This window comes from Hyalella azteca, unplaced genomic scaffold, assembly GCF_000764305.2.
Source record: "Hyalella azteca isolate HAZT.00-mixed unplaced genomic scaffold, Hazt_2.0.2 contig9004, whole genome shotgun sequence".
NCBI lineage: Eukaryota > Metazoa > Arthropoda > Malacostraca > Amphipoda > Hyalellidae > Hyalella > Hyalella azteca.
This window is the reverse complement of record NW_025939085.1, coordinates 10885-37097: the sequence shown is the minus strand read 5'-3', so window position 1 is coordinate 37097 and position 26213 is coordinate 10885. Positions and strand designations below refer to the sequence as shown.

At 37.2% G+C, this 26213-nt stretch overlaps 1 protein-coding gene across 1 annotated transcript; it reads left to right on the top strand.

The window, feature by feature from the left end:
• The first annotated feature begins 5347 nt into the window (after positions 1–5347).
• On the top strand, positions 5348–25227 carry LOC108671705 (tRNA dimethylallyltransferase). The gene is made up of 7 exons (XM_018159276.2): positions 5348–5691; positions 18374–19140; positions 21352–21490; positions 21710–22246; positions 22731–22802; positions 23001–23163; positions 24935–25227. Exons 1-7 carry the CDS (start codon positions 5530–5532, stop codon positions 25069–25071), a joined length of 1977 nt encoding a protein of 658 aa, XP_018014765.1. The 5' UTR covers positions 5348–5529; the 3' UTR covers positions 25072–25227.
• Positions 25228–26213: the final 986 nt, after the last annotated feature.

Below are 26213 nucleotides of genomic sequence, written 5' to 3'. Positions count from 1 at the left end.
ACGAAATAAATATACGATAACACAACCTCGTCGCTCCACTTTAACAAAGCTTGCTTTAACACGAAGTGGTATATTATCTTTCACTACGTATTTAGCTTTCCTACAATTAAACTTATACATAAGGATTTATTCCTATGTTACTATTCAAGCATATAGTGGCTTAATTAAAGCATGACATCATACGATATTTTCCGACGCATCAAGAGAGTTCTTCCAGTTACTCTAGATATATATAATTAACGGGTAACTTTAGCGTTATCACTCAATAATTCATTTCTTTCAAATGATAAACATTTCTATGGATATTCCAAACAGGAATATTCCAATAATACGGGTACCACACCGTATTATTTTATTATTTATTTCTAGCGTCACTTCACAGACCGCATCTTTGAAGCAACACTCGATCCAAATCTAACCTCATTGCGAGTCCAGACTCGTGCCTGTTATCTCGACGTTGTTCTCGGTCATAAAAGCAAGAGACGAAACTGCATGCTTGCTGTTCCGTTAGATGGGCCGATATTAGCATTAGGGTTAAGATTTGGGGTAAATGGTTGGTAATAATATTGAAGGAGGTTTTATTCAGGAGTAATTGGGTAATTTTGTTGGTAATATTCGAGGGTAAGATTGGGGGTAACCTATGATTTAAGCTGTTTATGGAAAATGGCGCCATGCGCTCGGTCTCTATACTACTTAGTGGCTTAAAGCATGAAATCATACGATATTTTTAGACGCATCATAAGAATTCATCCAGTTTCTCTGGATATATAATTCACGGGTAACCTTAACATTATCATTCAATAATTAAGTTCTTTCAAATGATAAACTATTCCATTTATCAACCACACCCGTATTATTTATTTCTAGCGTCACCTCGCAGACCGCATCTTTGAAGCAACCCTCGATCCAAATCTAACTTCATTGCGAGTCCAGACTTGTGCCTGTTATCTCGACGTTGTTCTCGGTCATAAAAGCAAGAGACTGCATGCTTGCTGTTCCGTTAGATGGGCCGATATTAGCATTAGGGCGGCGCGGGGTAAACCTCCTGTAACTGTTTTTTGGTGCGATGTCGAAAAAGTTGTTACAGATTCTTTCATCGGAGAGCAATCGTAACGAACGCTGTAACACGGTCCTTATACAGTGCCGAATGACATATATTGATTTCCTTAAAATGAGAACGGAGTTTTTAAAATTTGATGCATTTACCCGTAATTAACACAAATAAAAAGTGCGATTTTATCGTTCCTGAAGAGATTAACGTTGCGTAAGAATATCAAACAATTGGAAAATGTAAAGACTTTTATTGCATTATTTTCAAGTTTGTGCACGCCTGACTGGATTCTGTATCGCCTTTTAATGCCGACAGGCCGAAAGAAAAATTTGTTATGACGACTTTTATGATAAATTTTCTCCTGCCTTTCTCAAAAATTTCATCATATTTTATATTTATTAAAATATACAAATATTTTAAGCTCTTACCAGTTCCCGTCGACATCACCTGAAGTCTTCAAGCCCTTAATTATTAACTAATTTTTTATAAAATAACACTTTTTTGCGCACGGAATTATCATCGTAGTTTTAAAGTTCTATACAAATGAAAGTAATCCCATAACAGAAGTAAAGGTGGGACGTTTATTCTCAAGTAACCTATCACTGCGCTGGTGTACAAGAAACGATCGAAGTTTCAGTTTCCACGTCCTGTACCATGCAGAGTTAAGTTTTCCAAGCGATCGTCGTGCCGGCGTAAAGATAACGTAAGATTCTCATACTTTTTCTGGCCCTTCTTTAACGTGGCATCAAAGTTGATTGCAGCACAGTTTATTGCTCTGTTTATTGCTGCAGAGGATAACAAAGGGGAATAGGTGACGTCATCGGATTTAAGACTCGGAATATTTAGGTCCTTCAATTTTCCATTCTCATACCTTGATGAACCAAAAGTAAAAATGCTGAATACAGAAATAAAACATCAATCAAAATCGAGAGTATATGCGATTAAAGTTTATTCCTTGTATATTCCTAATTTACTATGAACAGACTTGTCTGACATCGTACCTCAATTTGTAACCTGTGTTTGCTATTTTAAATACCAAACGGTAATTTGCCTAATTTTTTAGGACGCGGCAACTTCTGGTGTTTGTTGTGGTGATGGTGGTGCTGGTGCACGGGTCTAATGGTGGTGGTAGTGTTGGTGGTTGGGTGGTAATTGTTGTGGTGATGGTGGTGCTGGTGTTCCAGGTGGAGTGCTGGTGCTAGTGAACTATAGTGAAAATACCTGCCGGATAATGTATAACATGCTAGGACGAATAATAACTGACCGCTGGCGGTGCCGGCGTATTATATATAGGAAACGATAGTGCACGTGTAATTCCAGCCCATTGGAAATACTATAGTGTTCGTATAAAACATATTAATATGTGCGCATGAAATGTATGAACAATACTTAACACACCACAATTTATAAACATATATGAACTTTGATATAATTCGTATTCCAAATTTTCTTATTGTTTATCGAAAAATTTCTATCGCAAAATGATGATAAAAACCTGCATTAAAGAAGAATTTATGCCTAGTTAGCAATACCAATATTGATATAATAAATACCTGTTCAAACGAGGGCTTTGATGAGAGAAAGTTTCATCGGTGCGTCCTCCTGGTGGTTGCCGACACTAGTCTTCAGTAAGTTGCTACTAACTCCATAAAGCTCCTCATTTTTGGCCGCGGTATTTTTTTAGTGAGGCATCAATCCCAAGAATTCGCGGAATCTTGGGCCAACCAGACGGCTCCGCGGGCCGGCGTCTGTTTGCTCGCCGACTAGCTACACATGAAACTTTTCAATTCATTCTATGGATATCGTTTATACTAAGTTCTTAGTTTTATCTATGGATATCGTTTATGCCAAGTTCTGATGTTTAAAGTTAGATAAGATGGACTGACAGGGAAATCCACTATATCCATAAGTTCATAACTCGGTTATCCATTATATCCATAAGTTGCAATGTTTAAAGTTCGAATGTTAAGCTGACTCAAATTTATACAAGTAATTTAAAAATTATAACGGTTTCCTGAATTGTTTTGAGTGTTGATCGTCTTTTCTGGAACAGAGTCGTGTCCCCTAAAATGACTTGGTTTTTTGATGGTACAGATATTCATGCAATTTAAAGTCCATTTCTGTTACTCGCTGTCCAGCAGGGCGGTATTCAGCGCTCACTTGTCTCGGAGAGACTGCAGAGGTCTCGAAATAACAGTCGTGTTCAAACAAAAAACAACTGAATCATACATTCATCTATTCTTTTATGGATCTAAGGAATAGTGTGAGCTCTTTAATTATTTTTTTTTCCTTTATCAATAATACATTTTACGTACGCAAATTACTACTAAATTATACTACTACCTTGGTAATACTTACATATAATTTGCAATATTTTCTTCCCTATGTAGTACATATAATGTAAAAATGTCAATATCATCTCTGAAATACGCTGATATTGCAGTCATGCCGTACTATTGTGCAATTAGTAAGTGTCCATTGCATAGGTACGTGTCCTATTGCGCCTGGCCCTCTCTTGATATATTAATTTATCGTGAAAAGTGGATGCTGATATCATTTGATAAATTCTCTATAAGCTTTTTTTAGACGACCGAATCTATTTTGTTATTACGCATTATTATCGTATTAAGTGAAATTCAGTAACTCACTGAATATGATTATTTAATTGCTTCTGGTATAAATGCATGAATAATGTTTCACTTGATGCACTTCAATGTTCATTGTACGGACGCTAAAGCTATGGTTGCTCACATTGTCAATCGTTGAGAGATCTTAGCGCTCTGACGTTGAGTTAAAATCCATCCCAGCTAGGCACATAAGCAACCGGTTCGTGGCTTGCTGAATGTGCTTGTACGAGCCCAGCATCTGACCCCTATAGCCTATACTGAAACACATGTTCATAACTAGCACTTAATGTCGGTACCAGTTGCATAGCACACGCAAAAATGTTTGGTAATACCAATCAAAACAACTTTAACTTCTTGAACACAAACCTTATCGAATTATTCGTGACCTATTGTTATTGCTGGTTGTCCCTGTCAGGGTTATTTTTTTAGTTTACCACCGCATACCTTTTTGCGTTTTTCTTTTTGGAACATTCGTTTTCTTTGAATTTTTATAGGGGCACTGGAATAATTGTTTTGGTGGATCGTCCATGAGTCATATGTAATGGGTCGTTAGCAGTGTTTATACGTCTAAGTCATTAATATTCCATACACAAACTCTTATAAAATTATATCGAATATCAGTTATTTCATTCATTCACCTATGTTTTTTTTAATAACTCTGAATTCACCTGAACTAAAATGCTCAAATTGTTCAAATCAAACGCAGAAGTTCTTTAGATTTAATGCTTGTAAAAGCCTAGGTGGTAACTCAATATATAAAAATATACAAAGAAAATTATTGCATCACCTCATCTGCAAACGCAATAATTTTTTGATTTTCAACGAATAATGTCAAGTAGTGTTGACTACTACTAGCAATTAGTTTTGAAACCAGCGGTTATTGTTTCAAAGTGCAATAAAGATAGCTTGAACTCCAAATACAGATGTCAAACACAATATGATTGAAAAATAACAAATTAGGCACAATGTTTTTTTTTATAAATGAACTGTTAGACGCAAAAACTTCTTTGCAGTGGTGCAGCCACTAAACGTTCATAGTGATGTTGCTGTGAATTATGTGAACCGTGGTTTCAGGAATGATATGAATAGTTCAGTTATACTTCAAATCAGGTGATCGTCGTTCATGCTCAGTAGTGATGGTACGACCCCCAATTGCCGCTATCTGTAATATCAAAAAGAACTCGTTCCTCTTGCAGGATATATTTTTGATCACTCAGTGATCTGATGATATCTTTTGTGTGTTCTATGCTGATATATATATCTCGGTTATCTAAGACGATATCTGATGAGCAACTTAGACAGGTGATATGCATTATGCTAAATTGCAATGGTTAAAGTTCGAATATAAAGTTTACTCAAGCTAGTTAAACAAAATAACAGTTTCCTGAATTGTTTTGAGGGCTGTTTGTCTTTTCTGAAAGAAAGTCTTGTGCCCTAAAATAGCTTGGTATTTTGATGGTGCAAATATTCATTCAATTTACAGTCCATTTATGTCGATCATATCGACAAAATGTCTTATGAATACGTCAAAAATTTGGATAAATACTAATGTATGCGAAGAGGAGAATGAGTCTGCATGTCAAAAAATACAGAAACATAATAGCTGTTGCCTGAATTGTTTTGAGGGCGGTTGTTTCACCCAAGTTAACCATACTGCAAGCAAGTGACCAACTTTGCATTTTCCGCACCGCCAAATAAGCCAAAAACAAACGAGTGCCAGCAGTTAAGATTCAGGTGCCTGGGTGTGAAGATGTACGATTGCCGCTTTGCAGATCTCGCAGCTTGTGTCTGAAGTTGCTTGAATTGCGTTCAGAGGTAGCATAATGTAAAAGTTTATTGACTGATCGAAAGATGATCTCTGGTGTGCACCGAAGTTTTAGATCAGTTTTCAGAGCTATGTCCTCACATCCAGTGGTGGTTGTGTTGGGAGCAACGGGAGCAGGCAAATCAAAGCTCGCCATTGAAATTGCTCAAAAGTTTAACGGGGAAATCATCAGCGCTGATAGCATGCAGGTTAGTACCAACTACCAATAGTTAATGATATTTATAAAAGTTTTTCAGCAATAAAATATGTTGAAGAACTTTTAAAAGACTTAGGTATTTCTTACAACCTTTGTGTTGGACTGTTGGTGTATGTGTATCACAGTATCAGTTATCAGTATGTAGCTAATCTGTAGCAGAATTCTGTGTCCATACTAGAATTTGCAGCTCATATTATATATGTATTATGTAATATGTATATATACTAGGTATGTATACATATTTCATATATAATATGGACTGCTGATTAGACCAGAAAAGTACCTATCATAGATAGATACCAGCATTATCATACATAACATAAGATATTGGTTCAAAACTTGAGTAAGTAGACAAAGGAAATTAACCCTGAATTGATTTGGAGAAATCTCTGGTTTGCCACTATGTTAAAATATGTATAATCTATGGGCAGTTATTAACTACCACTACCAGCTACCATAACAGTATTTACAGTTACAGACTTACAGTCAATCTCATATTTTTAGTGCATTCTAAAACTTTCACAATTGTGCTCTTTTATTAACAATTAGATAGGCTAAGAGATATGGCCAACAAAATGTCTCTAGTTTACCCTATATGGCTATACCTATTTACTAATGAGTCTTCATTTTCTTGCAGCCCTCTGAAATCCAGAAAATTTTATTTATGATTCAATTAACACAAAGTAATTATGAGTAATTAAATAAAATATGTTAGCTCTCATCACTGGAAAAGAATGGGTTATTAAGACATGGCCTCCACCATATTCAAAGGAACATGTTTTAACAAATCATTTGTACTGGACGATCATACTTTCAAGCTAAATAAATTGAATGAGAAAAAAGCTATGGAAATGTTTATCACTGCAATTCATGCATCTGAGGATCAATTATTGTCATTAATTATCATCTAGCCAACTTACATAACTATGAGTCTATGAGTACTAAATTTCATCCTAATATATATTATTAATATTTAAATACAAGCTACCATTTTTGTACAAATGCACCAATTTGCTTAGCACTTTACCATCTACTGCATAAATAGCATCTGAGATTTCTCTTAAGTAGACTAATTTTTTGACCCAAAATAAAACTTTTTAGATAAATGTACTATGTCTGTTTGTAAGATTATGTCTGGTGCAATATTTATGTGATACCCTGATTAAACTGTTATTTATTCAATCAACCTGAGAACAAGAATCCTCCAACATTTGAGGGATAAGTACAGGACGCCTTCTGTCTTATACTCAGTGGTGGGCACATTTCTGCTAACTGCTAATTAGCAAAGCTAACTTCACCCTTATTGGATTAGCATTTCAGCCAACTTTGAAAACCATTTGCAGATCAATTAGCTTCTGCTAAATTTAGTCCCGCTAACTGGCAGTCCAATAAAAATGTTTTAAAATCTCATATGATAGAAAATTCAGGTGTTAATATTTAATGTTGGGTATCATCAGTCATGTGCCATACTGATGGCTGATTACGTCAACATATGTACGTCAACCAATCACGTCTTGTGTTACTGCTACATTTTGTTGTAGCACAGGACGTGATTGATTGATGCAGCATTGAGAGGCTGATGTTCATCAAGGGCAAAAATCATCAGCTCTAGGAGATGAAGTGCAAGCCAGAGTGAGTTGTGTGTAACCCTGCTTTTACCTGCGTGTTTTTATTTCTTACTATTTCTTATTTGTTTAATAAACTGTATGTTGAATGTCAACTACTGCTTAATTTCATTTATTCATTTAATTATTTATGTACATCTTGCTCATCATCTGGTCTTGGCATGCTACACCTTTTTAGAAAGCACCTTGTCAATGCTACAACATATTAAAAGTTCAGCTCTCTAGTTCTGTTTTTAAGAGTTTCAGAGCCCCCAAAAATATTAAGCCAAAGCTAAATTAATTACTATAAGTTAGCAGTTAGTGTTAAATTCAGCTAAATTTTTCAGCAATTTATTGGTTTAGCAGTATAAAAGCTAACTTTTCTGTTAGCGGATTAATGGTTATTGACGCTAACATTTTGGTTAGCTGTGCCCACCTCTGCTTATACTTGCCTTAAAACAAGGTGGTAGGTAACATGGTCATTAAAGAGGAATGAGTACCGTCAAATGGGGGAAAAGGTCATGCCTGGTCCCATCTTACCCCAATGGGGTAAGATGGGACCAGTTCACTTTTTTTAATCTGTACAGAAAACTATGTTAGATGCAAAATGTCAGAATTGTAGCTTAGAAGCCTATTGCATAGATACACCTTGTGATATGTTTAGGATTTTTTAATTATTCATGATATAGATGCTACGGGCTTGTTAGTGATTTTGGTCCTGTCTTACCCCATCTGACTATAAATGTTTGATTTCTTGACTAGCTTTATACATAATAGAGAGTAAAAATATTGAAGTTTATGCCACTATTTATAGTTTTGCAATATTTTGATTAGTTTAGCTGCTACAACCTTTCTACAAAATGTGGGACATGTGTCCCTATTTACCCCGCCCGTCCCTTTTTACCCCGTTTGACGGTACATAATGGGTCTCATCAATCATTTTCAAACATCAGGTCAACATACTCCTTAAGTGAGTACTAATTAGTTTTATTCTGGCCAGCAGCTAGGCTGGCCAGCTATTGGGTTCTCTCTGTGGGGGTCAATCAATCCCTTCGATTGACATGGTGCTCCCACCCTCAGAAACTCTGAACTTTGAAGTTCAGAAACTTCCATTGTGAGAAACTTCGTTCTCACAATGCATAAACTGTCAACTTAGCATCTAGAACGTCATGGTGAATACCTACTCTGGATATGCAAACCTTAATGTCTATAATGAAGGATAACAGCTACCTCAGCATCTGTGCTGGTCACTTTCTAAATGTGTCAAAAAAAAAAACTCATGCCGGGCTTCTTGACACACAAATTTATATAGGTACATTACGATGGTGCACCAGACAAACTTGCATTTTAAGGAGTTAATAAAAATTAAGCTATTGTAGCTGTTAGTGTACGTACTCCAAATTTTCTCTCATCTGATTTTTTAGACCTGTGAAATAAATCCTTGGGAGAAGAAACAATTATACTATTTGAGTAGATCAAAACCTTAAATTAGCCAGACTAGTAAAGTCTAGAAGCCATAAGATTTTTAGCTGTTCACTCTTTGTCAGATGTGCCAAGCTTATAACCACACCATAACTTCTGAAGGTCATCACAAATTGCCTGTTGAAATTGCCCTTTGAAATACTCCCTAGTGCCTGAAGAGGTAGGATTTTTTGACAATTTTTCCAATACATTTGCTTCTAGACCAAGCCAAAGACTTTAATATTCATTGAGACTTGCCCCAAAGAGTCCAGTGGTGAAGAAATTTATAGCAGACTAAGAATTCTTATTCCTTAATTTATGACAGCCATGTTCTAATTCTCCCTACATTCTATTTCCACCCAGTTACTTAACTTTAGCAAGACAAGATCCTTCATTGCTTCCATAGATGTACGTAACACTATTTCCTTTTCTGGCTCACAATATTTATATTGATTTATGTCAGATTCTTCTAATTCTTCAATGGAGAATTTATTTTTTCTCTGGCAGTTTGTAGTTGCATGAGCATCATCATAGACAAATTACCCAATAAAACTCTAATATAATTTGTATAGTTAGGCAGAAACTGTTCTTTGTTGCAAGTTTTGTTGGTGATCACAGAGTAAGTTTTATTAACTATTTTTTTTTTAATTTTTCTAATTATATGAATTCATACTTCTAGTTTGATTTGAGAGTTGAAAAATAACTAATACCTAATATTAACGTAATTAATTATCTATTGGAATGGAGGTTTTAAAATACTTTATATTTATTTTTTGAATGATATTAGTACAAATTTAGGTGTTGCAAATTCAACTCGAAAATTACAACTTGAGAGTACTAGGAAAATATTTTAAATTTCTTGAAAACTCCAGTGGTTTGTAAATTGAAAGCTGGTGTCGCACCCCTGATAATGAGAGCAGAGCCTCTGTTATGGCCAGTCTTGTGGCATCGAGCACTGCATGATGATGCTGGTTCTTGCTCACAGTGCCACGTTAGTGATGGTCTTGTTGTGAGCCTCCCTCGTGCGGTTCATTGCTCTTCCGTTGCCATACTTTTAAAATTCGCTTAGTGAACGTAAGTACTTACGCTCTATTTTATTGTCTATGATTGGTGGATTTGGCTTGAAAGATCGTCAATGATTGGCTGATGAACTTACGATCTCTTAACTTTTTTTTTGAAAGTATGGGCCCTGGACTGGTGGGGACGGCAGCTCAACGTAGTAGCTGTCAAACTAATGTACTAGGTAGTTTATATTTTAAAGAAGCCCTAGACCTTCTTTATTGTATGAAATTATATGAACGTCATTGGTTTTTCGTAGGATTCCTGATTTTCAAAATGATTGTTCTGTATGACGAGTTTTTTCGTATTATTGTTTGTGTGTATCAGAACTTTGATTTGTCATTTTATATTGCGCTTCTGATATTATGTTGCACGATTGAGCTGTTCATCTGCCTTGTAGCACATGTCTAGCTGATTTTGGTAGCAGATTTGTTTGATGCTGGTTCACTGTAGCCTCGGTTTTACATCGATCGATAATTTTAAATTACTGTGTCTATTGTTTTTTTCGTTTATCCATTGTTTACCAAGATTCGTGTGCAGGTTTGGGATTGAACTTTCAAATTACTGTCAGATGTACAGGCCTTGAAGGCTCGCTCAGTTTGTTGGTCATTAAAGATTACCGGAAAATTACAAAGGGTGCTAAACGACTAGTAAATTTTAACAGCGTTATAAAGGAGCACTCGTACAAAGTACGTTCAACACTTGTGTACATCCTACAGTGATTCAAACACCTAACTACGAAATTGCAAACAATCTTAAAAAATAATGGGTAAGAGGACAAGACAATCGACTCGGAAATTTCAAATTATCGCTCAAAACAAGCCGAGCCAACAACGAGAAAAACATCACGACTGCCGAAGTTAGTTGAACAGAGATCACCAAGCCGATGAACGGGTCACGCAATTAATTGAGCAAATTTAAATCAGAAGCACATTAATTATGCCAGAAAAGGAATCTTGTTATTGGTTATGGCGTCACGCGAGAACTTCGTGCAGATTAATGAATGATTAAATTAAACTTCTAATCCAACATAAAAACTAGGATCACAAAAATTGTCATGAAGAGTAATCCCTAGAAAAAATCGAGACTACGTATGCCGGTGTAAGCTTCCAACGCTTTGTGTTGCTGTGAGTCTCGCTCATGTGGTTCTTTGGCCCTCTAGATTTTAGGTGGCAAGTGAGACGGCGGTTTAAATTAATTGTTGTCTGACAAAGACCGGAACCCGACGCCTGCACCAGTATATTATCTTTGTTGGTGCCAAACTTGCACCAGCATCATCATGCGGTGCCCCGACGCCTGCACCAGCGTCATCATGCAGTGCCCCAAGCCTGCACCAGCATCGTCATGCGGTGCCCTGACGCCTGCCCCAGCATCGTCATGCGGTGCCCCGACGCCTGCACCAGCATCATCATGCGGTGCCCCGATGCTACATTACTGGCGAAAGCTAAGGCCCTCATCATCAAGGACGAGGTCCCAGCTATCAATTTACGAAATACTGATTTGCCGAGATATTTCAAATATTTTCGGAGTAATTTTAGGTTTTAATTTTCGAGTTATATCCATTGTGCCTAATGTTAGTATTCATTGTAATTCCAGAAGCTAAGTTTTAAGAATTGAATAGCCTTCATTTTTCTTTGTAATGTATTGAACTTATTCGAAACGAACAATTAAAATGAAATGTCCCTTATATTCCTTATCTCTGAATTTCGAAATCAAACTGAAAATCTAACTCTTAAAAGCGAAAAATCATGAAGAAAGTTGTGACTCAAACTTACTCTTTGATCTTCAAAAAAACTTGAAAGTTTCTTTAGTAAAATTCCATAAAGACCGAAAATGCGCCAATATTTATTCCCCGGCAGCAAATTCAGTTCATTTCAATTGCACGTTAGTATTTCGTGTCAATAAACATGCTTCATGAAATTGAGACGAACTGGCTCATAGTAGCGACATCTAATTAGTAAATTTCTTTGCAAGATCTTAAGTTGGTCTCGTTTCTGTTATTGTTGTGGATCCTACAGACGGATTCCTCGTGCTCTCCAGAAAACTTCTGAAATGTTTCACACCTCAGAAGAAATTTCTAGCATTAATCGTGTCATCTGAACGAAGCGATCACGAAACCACAACACACACCCTTCTGAAAAATCCGTTAATTTACCCGGATTAAATCTAATAATGTATAAATATATAACTTTGGGATAGAGTAGCTCATGATATAACGTAAGCTATGTTGGTATTCCTGATCGAGTGGCATTTAAAACTAAAGTCTATATAGGCCCCGTCAGTAATATATACAGTGATGTGTTCGAACAGTGTTCTCCGTTCTAGCACTGCACGATGCGTTCGTTTTTTTAGGTCTGCATATTTTTCTAAAAATTGGACACAGCAGGTTTTTGGATGACTGTTGGTCAACATGGTTCGTTTGATGGTGTTGTTGTAGTTGCTGTTGATTTACCGGACATTGTTTTTATTTTGTTGCGCTAGTCAGCCGTACAGATGTGTGTGCCTTTGTCTTAACGAGAAATAGCTGACACCCGGAATTACCTCACGTATAAATAAAGGGTTATTTCTCACGTTCGTATACCGAGATACTCAACTGTGGGCTCTTTCTTGGTTACCGTTCAATAATATCTGAGCTACCTACAACTACATAATATTTGAGCTACATGCAGCGATCTCTTTGTAATTGTGGCACTGAGCCTGAGCCGCTGACCGCCATTCAGTCCCTGGCAGTCGAGCAGGCATGTTGATGCCGCTCCCGCTGACCAGTTGGCAACTGACCTCGCTTGCTCCGGTGCCGTGAATGTGTAACGGTTTTATATAATCAGTTCTTCGTTTGAGTTTGAATTTTGATCGGAGATAATCTGCAGTGATGCCGGGGAAATTTATCGTCGAATTTTTATAAGAAAATCAAATTTCCTGCCCTGAGAGTAGATGAAAATGTCTGTAACTCATTCATGCAAGACTCGCGAGTTCACATCAGTGACAGTGACGACAAGGGTCGACTTTCCTTGTGTCAACACCAACATTTGTGCGCGAGTTGTTTGATGTTATTGCTATTTCATCGTCTTAAATTGTGATGAGTTTGTCATGAGATGTTAATCATAGTTTTTTCGCTGATATTCGTTTTTAAGCTTGTACAAGCTGTGGCATTTCGACAAAATTACTTTTCTCGTGCTCTTTTGTTTGGGGGAATTTATGCAAACCGTTGACGAACGCTACAGCCTACTCATGAACAACTCAAGACGCGTTGTTTGGAATTTAATTGAACCGATTTAAAATTTTGCTAAATGGTCATAATAATTTTGTACTGGGAGGATTTTACCTCAGCTAGGTCCGTAATATTTTCATTCAAAATACGTGGGATTTGCAAGATAAATATAAAAAAGAGGCCGAAATAGATTACTTTCTTTTCACTATGTTTGTGTAACCTTTCCAATTAAGAGAGAGAGTATTTTCGACTAGACATAATATCGAGACATTTTTGGGATTCGCACCAATAACCAGCGTTTATAAAAGTTACATAAATGTAGACTTGTTAACATTCTTCTGTAGACATTTTTAGATTGTATTTACGTCTCAATGTGCATGATGTGCAGAACTGACTCAAAATCCTTTTCTTCTTCTCAATTAGTCACAGTACCTCGAAGTTATCGAATTATGTTATTCATATAATTTCTCTTAACAGTTATGAGTTCAATTCATAAATTTATCAAGTATGATGAATTTGCATATTATGAATTCAATCGTATATGATAAATTATTTTAGCGACTTCAAATTGAACAAATTTGAAAAATGTTCATGAATAGAAATGTATTAGAATTTGCCATAATTTGAAGCCTGGGGTCCAAATATTAATTCTCATTTCTATACCCGCCCGCCTATGTTTTAATACTCGTATATCAATCAATTACTCTTTCTGTTCTCAATTAAATTAATTTGCGTTTAAGAATCATGTCGATTTTAACTAGCAAGAGTAATTTCTCATACTATATCACATTTGCCTCGTGCGTTCATCACTAAAATTATATCACGTGACATTGGCCAAAAAAACGTTGATAATAGAGTTAGCGTTTCAAGAGAAAGCACTCCCAGATTAGGCCTAAACTGTAGGTGATACAGCGCATTGCTTTGCAGTACGTAACAACTTGATATTCTTAATTTGTTGTCGTTTCTATTCATGACAAATGCAGCTGCTTGCATTGCAATACGTAACAACTTGATATTCTTAATTTGTTGTCATTTAATCTATTCGTAACAAATATCGCTATTTGCATACGTCAGAAATACAATGGAAATTTAAGGCAGACAAATGCATTGGCTATCCAATTTCAGTCTCAGTTTTCAGAGCTAGCATAAAAAATGTTAGTTATGAATATATATGTATTTTCCAAATTTAATCAAAATTAATTATTGTATTTGTCTGATCTCTGTCTTGCATTATCTTGCTACCATTCGATTGATTGGTATCTTGTACAACGGGTTCCTCATATTCGTAAGCTTCTTTCTCATTTAATTCATGTTGACATGCGATTTTCTTTACTGCTTGTTTTCTAATCAAATGTATAATACTGAGGAACTAACCGTGAAATTAGAGAACAGCTGATTTTCATTGCATTACATTTTTAATACCGTTGTATTAATAATTGAATTTCTGATAAGCATTCCTATTCGTGTTCATCTTGTACACGTTCACCGCATGGTATTCCTGTGAAGATTTTTCACGTGGTACTCCTGGGAAGATTTTTGGGGGCTAAATTCCACGTGGTCCGCGTCGCGCCTGTGCGTATGGTTCTTGTCGCCTCGTGGCGTTAGGAACTACGCAGTATTTCATGGTTTCTTTCATTTAATTGTCTACTGAAATATGGGTTCTTTCCATTTATTGTCTATTGAAATGCCCAATGTTTCGATTTTAAACCTTGCTACTGTTTACATTTTTTCGATTATTTGAATTTCCACCGTTGAGACTGGACTAGGGACAATCGGATATATTTTCTTATGATAATTGTGATAAAACTCAACATACAGATTTCTCGTGGGTATAAAATGAAATGCGTAATTTAAAGAATGATTCATATTCCAGTATGTATTTAAAGATTACTACAATATTTTTAAACTACTTAAATATTAAATATAAATAAATATAATATAAATAGGATTATGAATATAAATAGGATTATAAACTAAATAAGTAAGCCCCCTTGTTACGCGGACAGGAGGGAGCTTAAACCCCCTCTTCCCTATTTCTTAATAATTAACAAATGCATACTAGTACGATTACAGGAAATCTTTGCAACGAATTCAAACACTTGACAGTACGTTTTATCGTCAAGCAAATTGAAGTTTCATGTCATGCTGTAAGAGAAACAAAGGCCGTGGCTCTTCCATCTCACTGTAACCGGCAGGTGACATTCTACGCTGGATTCTGCGATGCGAACGACTCTTCCGTATAAGTTTGAAAATGTTCTCATTTGCAATGAATTGACATAGACTCTTAAATTAGTCTTTTGTTTAGAAAGAGACTTATATTCGCCGACACCCTGTATTTTAATCCTGAAAGATTTTTAAGATCGATTTTTTCACGTATAGAGCTAAAATTCAGGAAAAAATTCAATGGAAATTTTACATTATGATTGTGAAAACATTCCTTGTATTCATTTTTATGCAAGTCATACTAAAATTTGCCGTTGTAATCCGTCAACGTTCGGAGATCCATTGTTCGAAGAATATTGATATTCTTAGAAAGAGACTTATATTCGCCGACACCCTGTATTTTAATCCTGAAAGATTTTTAAGATCGATTTTTTCACGTATAGAGCTAAAATTCAGGAAAAAATTCAATGGAAATTTTACATTATGATTGTGAAAACATTCCTTGTATTCATTTTTATGCAAGTCATACTAAAATTTGCAATAGTAATTCGTCAACGTTCGGAGATCCATTGTTCGAAGAATATTGATATTCTTTGAAACGTGTCTATGAAATTTCCACGTTGCATCTGTTTTTACATCTTTCTTTATTTATATCGAATTTTGCAAATTTCTGCAGTCTGATCCAGATATATTCACTGTTTATAATTTGACAAAAGTGGACTTTCGTGATTTTTACTGAACGTTCTAGATTGGTTGGATCGTGCGGCGTTACCAAAAATTTGAATATCTTCGTTAGAATGTTTACTTCAGATATGTTTATTTCTATCGAATAAGGTACCACACCTTGCAAAGGTACCTCTAGCAAGCATTGCAAAGGTACCAGTACCAGGCAAAAACATGGTTCTTGATTTTGTTAAGAAATTATCTCACTTAATAACGGTTTCAACATGGAACCTTTGGTTTCGAACAGAGTAGCTTAGGTTTGCTAACGAGACCGCCAGAGCTGATGCCCGGCCACGTGTAAATGAATCTATATATGAATAAGTGTACGGCTGACAGACAAGAAATAGGCCATGGGCCTATTTCTTCAGCGCCGACACTTCTATTCTAATGGTGCAGGATAAATGCGCGGTCAGTCCACTCTCGCAGCTCGTCTTGTGCGGAGCTCCTGCTGTCGTTCTCCGGGGTAAGATACACTTGGCAGCTCCACGTTAAATCACGCGCAATTAGTTCTTATACGTTTGCAATTTCTAACTTATAAGTTAAATTACAATAATTAGCTAACTCTAACTTTGACCACTTCATCTAGTATATTTTTACATATATATTTTTTTCTAATTATGCGGTTATAAAAACTAGTTAAATGAGATTTGTCGTCGTGACTTGTCAATCTGAAGTAAATTTTTCAAGTCACATTTGACTTGCGTCATACATGGCAACTTTTAAACAATAAATTAATTAAATTAAACGAATTAATTATTTAAAATCATGAATTTTCGACTTCCGTGGATTCCGGTTGATCGGATCGCGTCGCCACGGTCCGAGAAGCCGGCATGTCACGCCACGCGGCCGGCCTCATAGGCCAAGTCGGGACATCGTTTCGGTTCTCAATTAACAATTGAGCTCAAATAAGCTGCCCAATCTGGCCGTATGATTAACCGAAATCCTCTGTGTTCAAATCTACATTAAAGAATCATTAGCGAATATCCCCATTTTTAAAGTACGTTCTTTTCAGCTTCTTGTAAACTTTCAGTGAGCTACGGAATAACGTTAAATCATCATAAGCGAATATCGCTCATGCGTGCGTCAAAATTCCGCCAGTAAAATTTCACGTTTGAGAACTAGAGACATTAAATGCGTCAGAATGTCGCACACAACGCATTCGTGTGCTTTAAGCACCGCTGCCACATGTTTCGCATTTCCACGTGACTCAATTAATATTTTACACGGTAGCTCTGAATAGTTTCTTATTTAACGACACCTTATTGTAATACGAACCGCAATGCTGACAGCTTGTGTTGAAATGAGCAATGCACTATAAAGTCTGTTGAATTCAACTTTTGTTTGCTTTCATTCAATCATGCAACCGCATCCTCCATATCTCCTTCGATGTCATCTCGAATATTACCACTGGAATCAATAATGTCGCTGCTCATCTTATATGACATGTCAACGTCAAATTAATTTTACATTAATTTCAACGCCTAGAGTCCCATCGTAAATGTCACCTATATCGCTGTCTGTTTCACCCCTCCACTATAATGATACTAGTCAGTAGTCACAATTAACATCACCCATATATCAGTCAAAATCACTTCTTTTACCTCATAAATCATCTCTCATGTCACTTTGGTCACTCAGTTACCCATCTAAATCCCAACCTGAATCACCACTTATTACCTATATAACGCCATCAAAATCACAATAATATCACCATATAATTCATATAAATCACGATACATATAATTCATATATTTATATCATTTCATATAATGCACATCTCACTCCTCAAACATTACATTCATATGACTAACCAATATAATATTCCATACCACAGATAAAAAATAACAATAAAAATGCGAATTACTATTTTCATTGCCCAATTTCATAGATAATTACCGATATTAAGATGCTAATTACAATTTACATCGCCTCCATCATAATCACCCACATCAAGACATATCACCATCTAAAATGCAAACATTCCTGTCTTAATCACCTATTCATCATCACTGCCAGAACGAATCATCAACAAAGCCAATATCATCACATCATTGCCTATCTGACTTCGTCTCTCATTTTATCATGACTGTCTTCTCTCATTTTATCATGACTGTCTTCTTCTTTCATTTTATCTACCAACGAAAAGATCAAAAGTAAGATTATCACATAAAAAAACAAGCACAGACATTCTGATTACCTTATCCGTTAGTTGTTCCATCTTGATGGTAAATAGATATATATAATTAATGTATATGCACACATTTTTACAGCTCAATACTAATTAAACTAGTTAACCTTGAAAAATCAAGGATTCAATTAACAATTTTAAAGTCTCGTATGTTACGAAAAATGAACCTATTATTTGCTCTTGAGACCTATATTGCCTCATTTACTTGGGATCTTGATGTACACTGTCTATTTTGATGTCAATTAAAATACGTGTGTTATTGTTGCAGGTGTACCGCGGTCTCGACATCATAACCAACAAAGTAACGGCAGGGGAGCAACGCGCCGTGAAGCACCACCTTCTAGACTTTCTCGACCCTCTTGATGATTTCTATGTGCACGAGTTTAGGGATCGAGCTTTGGATATCATACAGCAGTTGCACAAGAGTGGAAAGTTACCAGTGATTGTTGGGGGTACCCACTATTATATAGAGAGTGTTCTTTGGAAAGTGCTTGTCGATCCAATAAGTGAGGGAAGTGTTGGTAGCTCAAATTCTAAGGTCATACCGAGTTCTAGGCCTAATAAGTTGAAATCGAGTGCTAAAAGTGATCAGAGTGATATAGAATTAAGCAGTGTCGTTGTGAGGCAGGCTTGTCAGCCTAGTGAAGTTCAATTTAAAAGTGAAAGTGTTCATGAGTCGGTTGATTTAAATAATAGTGCTCGTAAGGTCTGTGATGAGTTCTCACAAAACCAAAGTGATGAGGCAGGCGTTCCTATTGCTTCTCATCGTTACGATGGAAGCTCTAAGGCGCCTGACCCAAATGTCAGTGAGAACAAGCGTAACGTTTCCACCCCCGAAACGGTGGACATTTCCCCGGAATCACCGACTACAACTCGTAGCCCTGGAGGGTTGAGATCAGGCGCCCGCCTGCCTGGTCCCATCAGGAAGCGTTCTCACGAGACAGAAGAAACTGATGCGCTCTACCAAAGGCTCGTCAGAGTTGACCCTCAACGAGCGGAAGCCATCCACCCCAACGATCGCCGCAGAATAATCAGGTATATATCACCATTGGCTCTACTACAGAGCTGAGGTAGGCGTTCAGTCGTTTCAAGTAGTCTTTAGTTTCTTCACCCTAACAAATTAACGCATTGGCCAAGTTCTGCTGAGTTTACACCAGCCAGTGATGTATTGTGGTTGTTTTTTCACCCGTTTATCATTGGGTTTGGCTGACATCACAGCAGTTACTTGGCCATGGGAAGTGCACTGTTATTTTATTATACGGAGTTTTAGCGCTGAATTGAGACAACGAGAAACTGGTCAGTAATAGTCAAACGCGCTCAACAAGTTGCTCTTAACAATTTTTTGATGAATCGTCTAAAATTTAGTCTCACTCAGTGAGCTTGAGTTGATGTCACCAACCACTGAGAAGATGTGGATGAATCCCACCCGCTACTCGGTGGCATGGATGAAATCTCTCAAGACATTCAGTGAGTGTCATATCGTTCAAATAATAAATGAAATTTTAAATTTCTAAGAATTTGGCATAAAGAGATTGTATTATTTTGTCATTTTCTGTGTTAAAAAGCAAATTGCTTTAACGTCAAATATTTTTTTTAATTGTTTTCATTTCTCTTGTGCACCTTCTATTTTTATTTCACGTTTATTAATCCCTTGCCTGTTTGCATTGCTTGTTTGCTTCCCTATTATTACCTGCGTAAGTTGTTTTGGAGTTTCCTCCAACTGCCTTGATGCTATGTTTATTAACATTGATAATAATAATAATTTCAGCTGCTTAATGACATCAAACATAACGTAAAATTTTCATCAGCATAATATCTTGACGTTTTTTTCCTCGCTCTCTAGAGTTAATATTTGCAGACCACCAAAAACTCTCTAAACGAAAGGTTTGGACCATCGGATGCCGTGTGCTGCGGTGCGTGAGGTGCTAGACCGCCAGAACTTTACACGCACTCTGAAAAATTTATGAGTTATATTGTCCAAACAGTGATACACTTGCTGCGTGTAGCGCTGATACGACATTTCTCTGGCCAAACTGGGTCAAGATGATCCATATGAGGTCGAAAGTGCATCGCTATTTGGGCAAAGTCTCACGAATTTCTTCGAGTGCAGTATTTTTCAGACGCTAGTCACTTATCCCTCCCGCCACAAATATCTGGGGGGCTTGATTTCACTGTGCCTACGCTGTGGGGGGAGTCTTGCGCCTCCGCCTGACCTCCTGGAAAAAAAACTTGATGCCGGGATTTTCGTTTGTTGTGGGCGGCCGCTGCCGAGATGAACGTGACGCCAACGCTCCCACATAATTGTGAAGAATGATTGGCCCACGTTATCGATGACGCATGGCCTTTCTCCTTCGCTTCTCTTGAAAGAGGTTTTCAATCGATTGCAAGATACATTTTCCAATAATTTCAGAAGTGGTTGTTTTTCAGGTTAAGCAAATGATTAAATCTCATTTGAAATCGCTTTTTTTATAAATACCGCTGTGTGCACTTTGACCGGGCGTCGCGGCTCGACTTCGGTGTCTTGATCAAGTTAAACTAAAGTTACGGTAACCCTAATGATAAGTAAAAATGATCAAATCTAAAAACGATAGAATGGAATTAAAACTTTTATAGAGGTTGAAATACGTGTGCATGTCTGCGGCGCCGCAAAAAGTAGATTAGTAAAACATCCGTAAATGTAGTTAGCAAAATCTTGCTGCATGACGCGTAATGTTGGTTATTGTAGCTATAGTACGGTCTCTGTTTATTATTTTTCCTACGGTTTCTCTAATTGTGCAGCATTGTATCGTATGTAGCTAATTTTTAGTAATTTTTAAACTTTGGAGTACTGTCTGTCCGTTGTTTATGATGTAGTAGTACTATTGGTTGGTGGTAATACTAAGTAGCCACTATTTTGATATTAAAATTTACATGAAAATCAATTAATAGTTAGATATATGAATGTGTATGTGTACTTGGCTAAAGGCACCATTCAGATTGTGGTGATAATTTTTTCAATATTTATATAAATAATCGTCAAAATTCATCTCATTTCGTTTCCCCCATTCAGTTATTTTCGTTTTCTGATAACTGTTGCAATCACCAATATTTAAATCTACCTGTTATAATACAAGAAAACATCAAATATACAATTATCTTGAAATTTAAGAGAAACGATTGAATTTTCATCATTACCATTCATCATTATCATTCATGGCGCATCATTAAAACGATGCGTGTGTTAATTCGAAGACCGTTCTCTTGCAGATCCATAGAGATATGGGAGAACACGGGCGTGCGTCACAGCGAGCATTTGTTACGTCAGAAACAGATGGAGGGCGGCAGCGTTTTGGGGGGCGGCTTGCGGTTCTCTAATACAGTCGTGCTCTGGGTCACCTGTGAGCAGGTAATATGATAAGAATCAGTAGATTTTATTCTCAATTCAATTCTCTTGTGAAGGAACTTAGGCTACGAGGCTACGATGATGGCTTTTGTTGATTTCATATATATTGTAACTTTTTTGCAGTTTTGTAAGTTAGCTGTTACGTGGTCAACTACACTTAGAAATTCTGATACAGAAAGTAGTGTGATGAAGTTCAAATTTGACGTTATGTTCACATTACAGGAGGTTCTTAACAAGCGTTTAGACAACCGTGTTGATGAGATGCTTCAAAAAGGACTCATCGCGGAGCTGTTGGACTTCCATGACCAATACAACAAGCAAAGACTGAAGTGGGAGGGATGCGAGACGACCGTAGATCACGTCGCAGGAGAACGTATACCCGTCTCACAGTCCTCAGATTTGAAGGATACTGAGGCTCGTGAAGTCGGCAAACGTCTTCTCAGCGCGGAATGTCAGCCAGTCTGTAAAAGGTCTAAGAGAGAACACTCAAGTGCTGACGAAGATAGCCAAGACAAGTCAGGAGATAATGCATGTGACAATGATCAGAACGGTGAAATCAGCAGCACGAGTATCAGCAAAACGCTAAACCCTCCAAAGAAATCTTCGACCACGACGAAGCCTGTAGCGGATTATACGCTAGGTATTTTCCAGAGCATCGGATTCAAGGAATTCCACGATTACCTCATTCTACCGCCCCAAGAGAGGGAATCCGAGAAAGGGATGATGCAGTACAAAAACGGCGTGGAACTGTTGAAGCTGGTGAGACTGAAATTATTAATATGCTATATTTAGCCTCACTGATATTATAGATATGATTGACGCAGAGTCATTTAAGAAAGCCGTCAGATGGGGTGTTTAGTACAGATCTTTTAGTTGACGAGATCTCAAGTTTGTTACTATCCTATAGTTCACCCTAATTGTTTTCTAATCTACAGTTTGTTTGTTGTTCTAATCGAGAGTTTGTTAGCACTACTCTAGAGTTCACCCCTAATGATGCCGACGCTAGGTTAGCACTTTCCTTATGTTCACCCTCATGCCCTGACGCTAGGTTAGCACTACCCTATTGTTCACCCTAATATTCGTGACGCTAAGTGCTCGGGACGGTAAGTTAACTCGTCCTGAGGACTATGCTTCTCAGAGGTTCCTTGAGCGTGAATAAAAATAAAATATCGTGATTTTTTAGAATCTAATGCAAATACTTCAGTAGGTATTGTGTTAATTACCATGGTATGGTGTTTTGCAGGTGACGCGGAGGTATGCCAGACGCCAAATCAAGTGGATAAAGAATAGATTCACGAACGTTCTCGAAAGAGAGGTAAGCTGAGAAATTGTGATACTTTTTACTGCTCGTTGTGTTGGCCTTATGTTTCATTAATACTTAATGAAAATTCAAAGATACTGTTTTTTGCAATGACAAGGCATGTAGTGGGAAAAATTTTGTCATAACATCCGTTAGATAATGCTCGGCATTTTTTACGCATATAGCGTAGTGAAGCACGTCATTGGTGCGCAGGTGCCCCGCATGTACGCGCTGGACACGACTAACCCGAGCGACTGGGACACGGCGGTTCACGCGCCCGCGGCAGCAATAGTGAAGGCTCTGATCGCTGGCGACGCACCTCCTCCCGACATAACTCCTGTCACCACGACTCCTAAAACTAAGGAAGAAATAATGAGTAAGTGTATCTTGGAAATTTTTTAGTGGATATTCATTATTATTTTGGATGTTTCGTTAGAAGACTTTCATCATCAACTTACTATCTTATATTATTATATATATAACAACCTTCTCTATCTTATCCTAACGAAACATAACCTACTCTATTCTATCCTAGCCCAACCTACTCTACTCTACTCTATCCTATCCTAACCTAATATTCTTTATCCTATCCTAACGTAACGTAACCTACTCTATCCTAATCTAACATTCTTTATCCTATTCTAACTTGACCTACTCAATCCTATCCTAGCTTACTCTATCCTATATTAACCTAACCTAGGATAGAGTATGTTGGGTTGGGATAGGATAAAGTAGGCTAGGTTAGGTTGGGTTGAGTTGGGATAGGATAAAGTAGGCTGGGTTGGGATATGATAAGAGTAGGTTGGGATAGGATAGATTAGGCTAGGTTGGGATGGGACAGGATAGAGGAGGTTGGTTTGGGAAAGGATAGACTAGGTTAGGTTGGGATAGGATAGAGAGTGGTTAAAATGGGTAGGGTTAGGATAAAGTTGGTTCGGTCGGGATAGGACAGGATGGAATGGGTTGGGTAGGGACAGGATAGGGTGAAGTAGGTAGGATAGAGGCTAGAGCAGGAAGGGTTGGTTTGATTAAACCCAACCTAACCTACTCTATCATCCTGTACCAAGCTATCCTCTCATCCTTGCCATACCTACTGTATGTACCTTTCTATGTCCTAACCTACCTTACTCCACTCTCTCCTGTCCTAACCTACCCTACTCTCTCCTGTCCTAACCTACCCTACTCTCTCCTGTCCTAACCTAACCTACCTTACCCTACTCTCTGTCATAACCTACCTTACCCTACTTTCTCCTGTCCTAAACCTAACCTACTCTCTCCTGTCCTAACCTTACCTAACCTACTCTCTCCTGTCCTAACCTTACCTATCCTACTCTCTCCTGTCCTAATCTTACATACTCTATCCTATCCTATCCTAACCTGCGAAATATTATCTTACTCTATCCACACCTTACTCTAATCTTACTTACCTACTCTATCCTAACCCATCTTAACCTAGCTAAATCTATCCTGGTCTGGCCTCACCTAACCCTTGTGTTGCTACCAAATGAACTTTTTCCTGCCTTGAATTTATCAGTACTAGTACTAGTAATTTAGAATCATACAATAAAGTTATTTATTGTTTGCTATCTAATTGCTCAGTATGTTTATTACTGTATTACTCATACATATACTTATTTGCAAAATGCACTTTATTAAATCATGAAATCGCTTTTATGATTAGGTGTCTGGCAACACTCAAATATCCTTATTTGGAATACATTTGTCAATATTTTATGCTGCCTCGAGACGGAAGATTAAAAATTCACTGAAATACCTGATTTTATGTGAAATTTTTATGTAATAAACTTCTTCAACACTAAACTTTATACGAGTGAAAACTGGAATTCGTCGTAATAATTTAGTTTTTCGCGAGTTTTGTACGCATGTATGGCAGAATGCTAAATATCTATATCTGGGCCTATACTTTCAAGAGATCGTAACTTCATTAGCCAATCATTGACGGCCTTTCAAGCAAAATCCACCAATCATAGACAAGAAAATAGAGCGTAAATACTTACGTTCACTTAGCGAATTTTGAAAGTATGGCCCCAGCTGTTCAAAACTATATTCTTTTCAGACGCCCTATAATAGACAGAAGAGGTTATATATATATATATTCAGTTGTTAACGAGCGTCTTACCTGTCAGGTCGGGCGACGCGGCACTCGTGCAGCGACTGCGACCGCGTCTTTATAGGCGAGCATCAGTGGCAGGTGCATCTCGCCGGCAACAAGCACAAGAGAGTCAAGCAGAGGAACAAACTAATGGCCGAAATGATTACATAAACAAAACTCCTTTGATTTATTTCCACAAAGCAGTGAAGATGACGATACACGATCGTAAAAATAACTAGAACATTTTGTACCATTTGAACAATTAAGTGATGTTCATTTTTAATGTAAATGTTGTCTAGGAACTGTTAGTAAACTGTACTATTGTTAGCGTTTGTGAATTCCCCAGCTACCTGTCCACTTTATATTCAAAGACATTTTGATCGTAATGCTGTATGATTAGATGCTCCTGCAATACCATACATGTTCACAGTTTACAAATATCGACCACAGAATTTAGTCTGACAAAAGTTAGTTCAACATTTTCTCCATTGTTGAGTAGAATTAAATTGCGTTAACGCCTGTTTACCCTTTCAGGCACCGTTCCAATTGAACTGAGTGTGAGACCAGTGATACCTATGCAGTACGACATGGGTTAAAATGAATTTCATGTTTCCATTGTTATGACAAGCTGCCAGTGGGCAATACCTTCAAAAAAAGTTAAGAGATCGTAAGTTCATTAGCCTATCATTGACGGCCTTTCAACAAAATCCACCAATCATAGACAAGAAAATAGAGCGTAAGTACTTACGTTCACATAGCGAGCTTTGAAAGTATCCACCAATCATAGACAAGAAAATAGAGCGTAAGTACTTACGTTCACTTAGCGAGTTTTGAAAGTATGGCCCCAGATGAAGTGATGAATGGCAAGGCAAGACGAGGCTTTGGTATGCTAGTTAGTAAGCAGCCCATAAACATTTATAACTCAATCATTTTTGTTCGGTAAAAATATTGATCGTCTATGAGCCATATTATATGGTGCAGCATTCAAAATAGTACGTGATTTTCGAAATATTGAAAATATGTTGCCCAAACCGGATAATATTTGGCGTCTATAAACTGACCATTTCAAGGGTTTCGTTAAATCGCTAAATTTGAGTGAAGTCTAATTTTAAAACAATTGAATAAATCGCTTTTTCAGTTATATCAAGATGGGTTTTGCTTCAACAAATTTATGCTTGGGAAACGTGCTTTGAAAATTTGTCTCATAACTACGTTAAAAATTTCAGGCTAAAAGTGTCCGAGTGGTACAAAGGAAGCGGGAGAAGAACTTATTGACGAGTATCGTTTTATTTAAGCTCTTTGGGACGAGAAGT

Coding starts and splice junctions, on each gene's coding strand:
- LOC108671705 (XM_018159276.2), top strand. CDS start 5,530: ATGATCTCTGGTGTGCACCGAAGTTTTAGATCAGTTTTCAGAGCTATG. Junction 22,247..22,730: donor GCGTGGAACTGTTGAAGCTG/GTGAGACTGAAA, acceptor GGTGTTTTGCAG/GTGACGCGGAGGTATGCCAG. Junction 23,164..24,934: donor AACTAAGGAAGAAATAATGA/GTAAGTGTATCT, acceptor CTTACCTGTCAG/GTCGGGCGACGCGGCACTCG.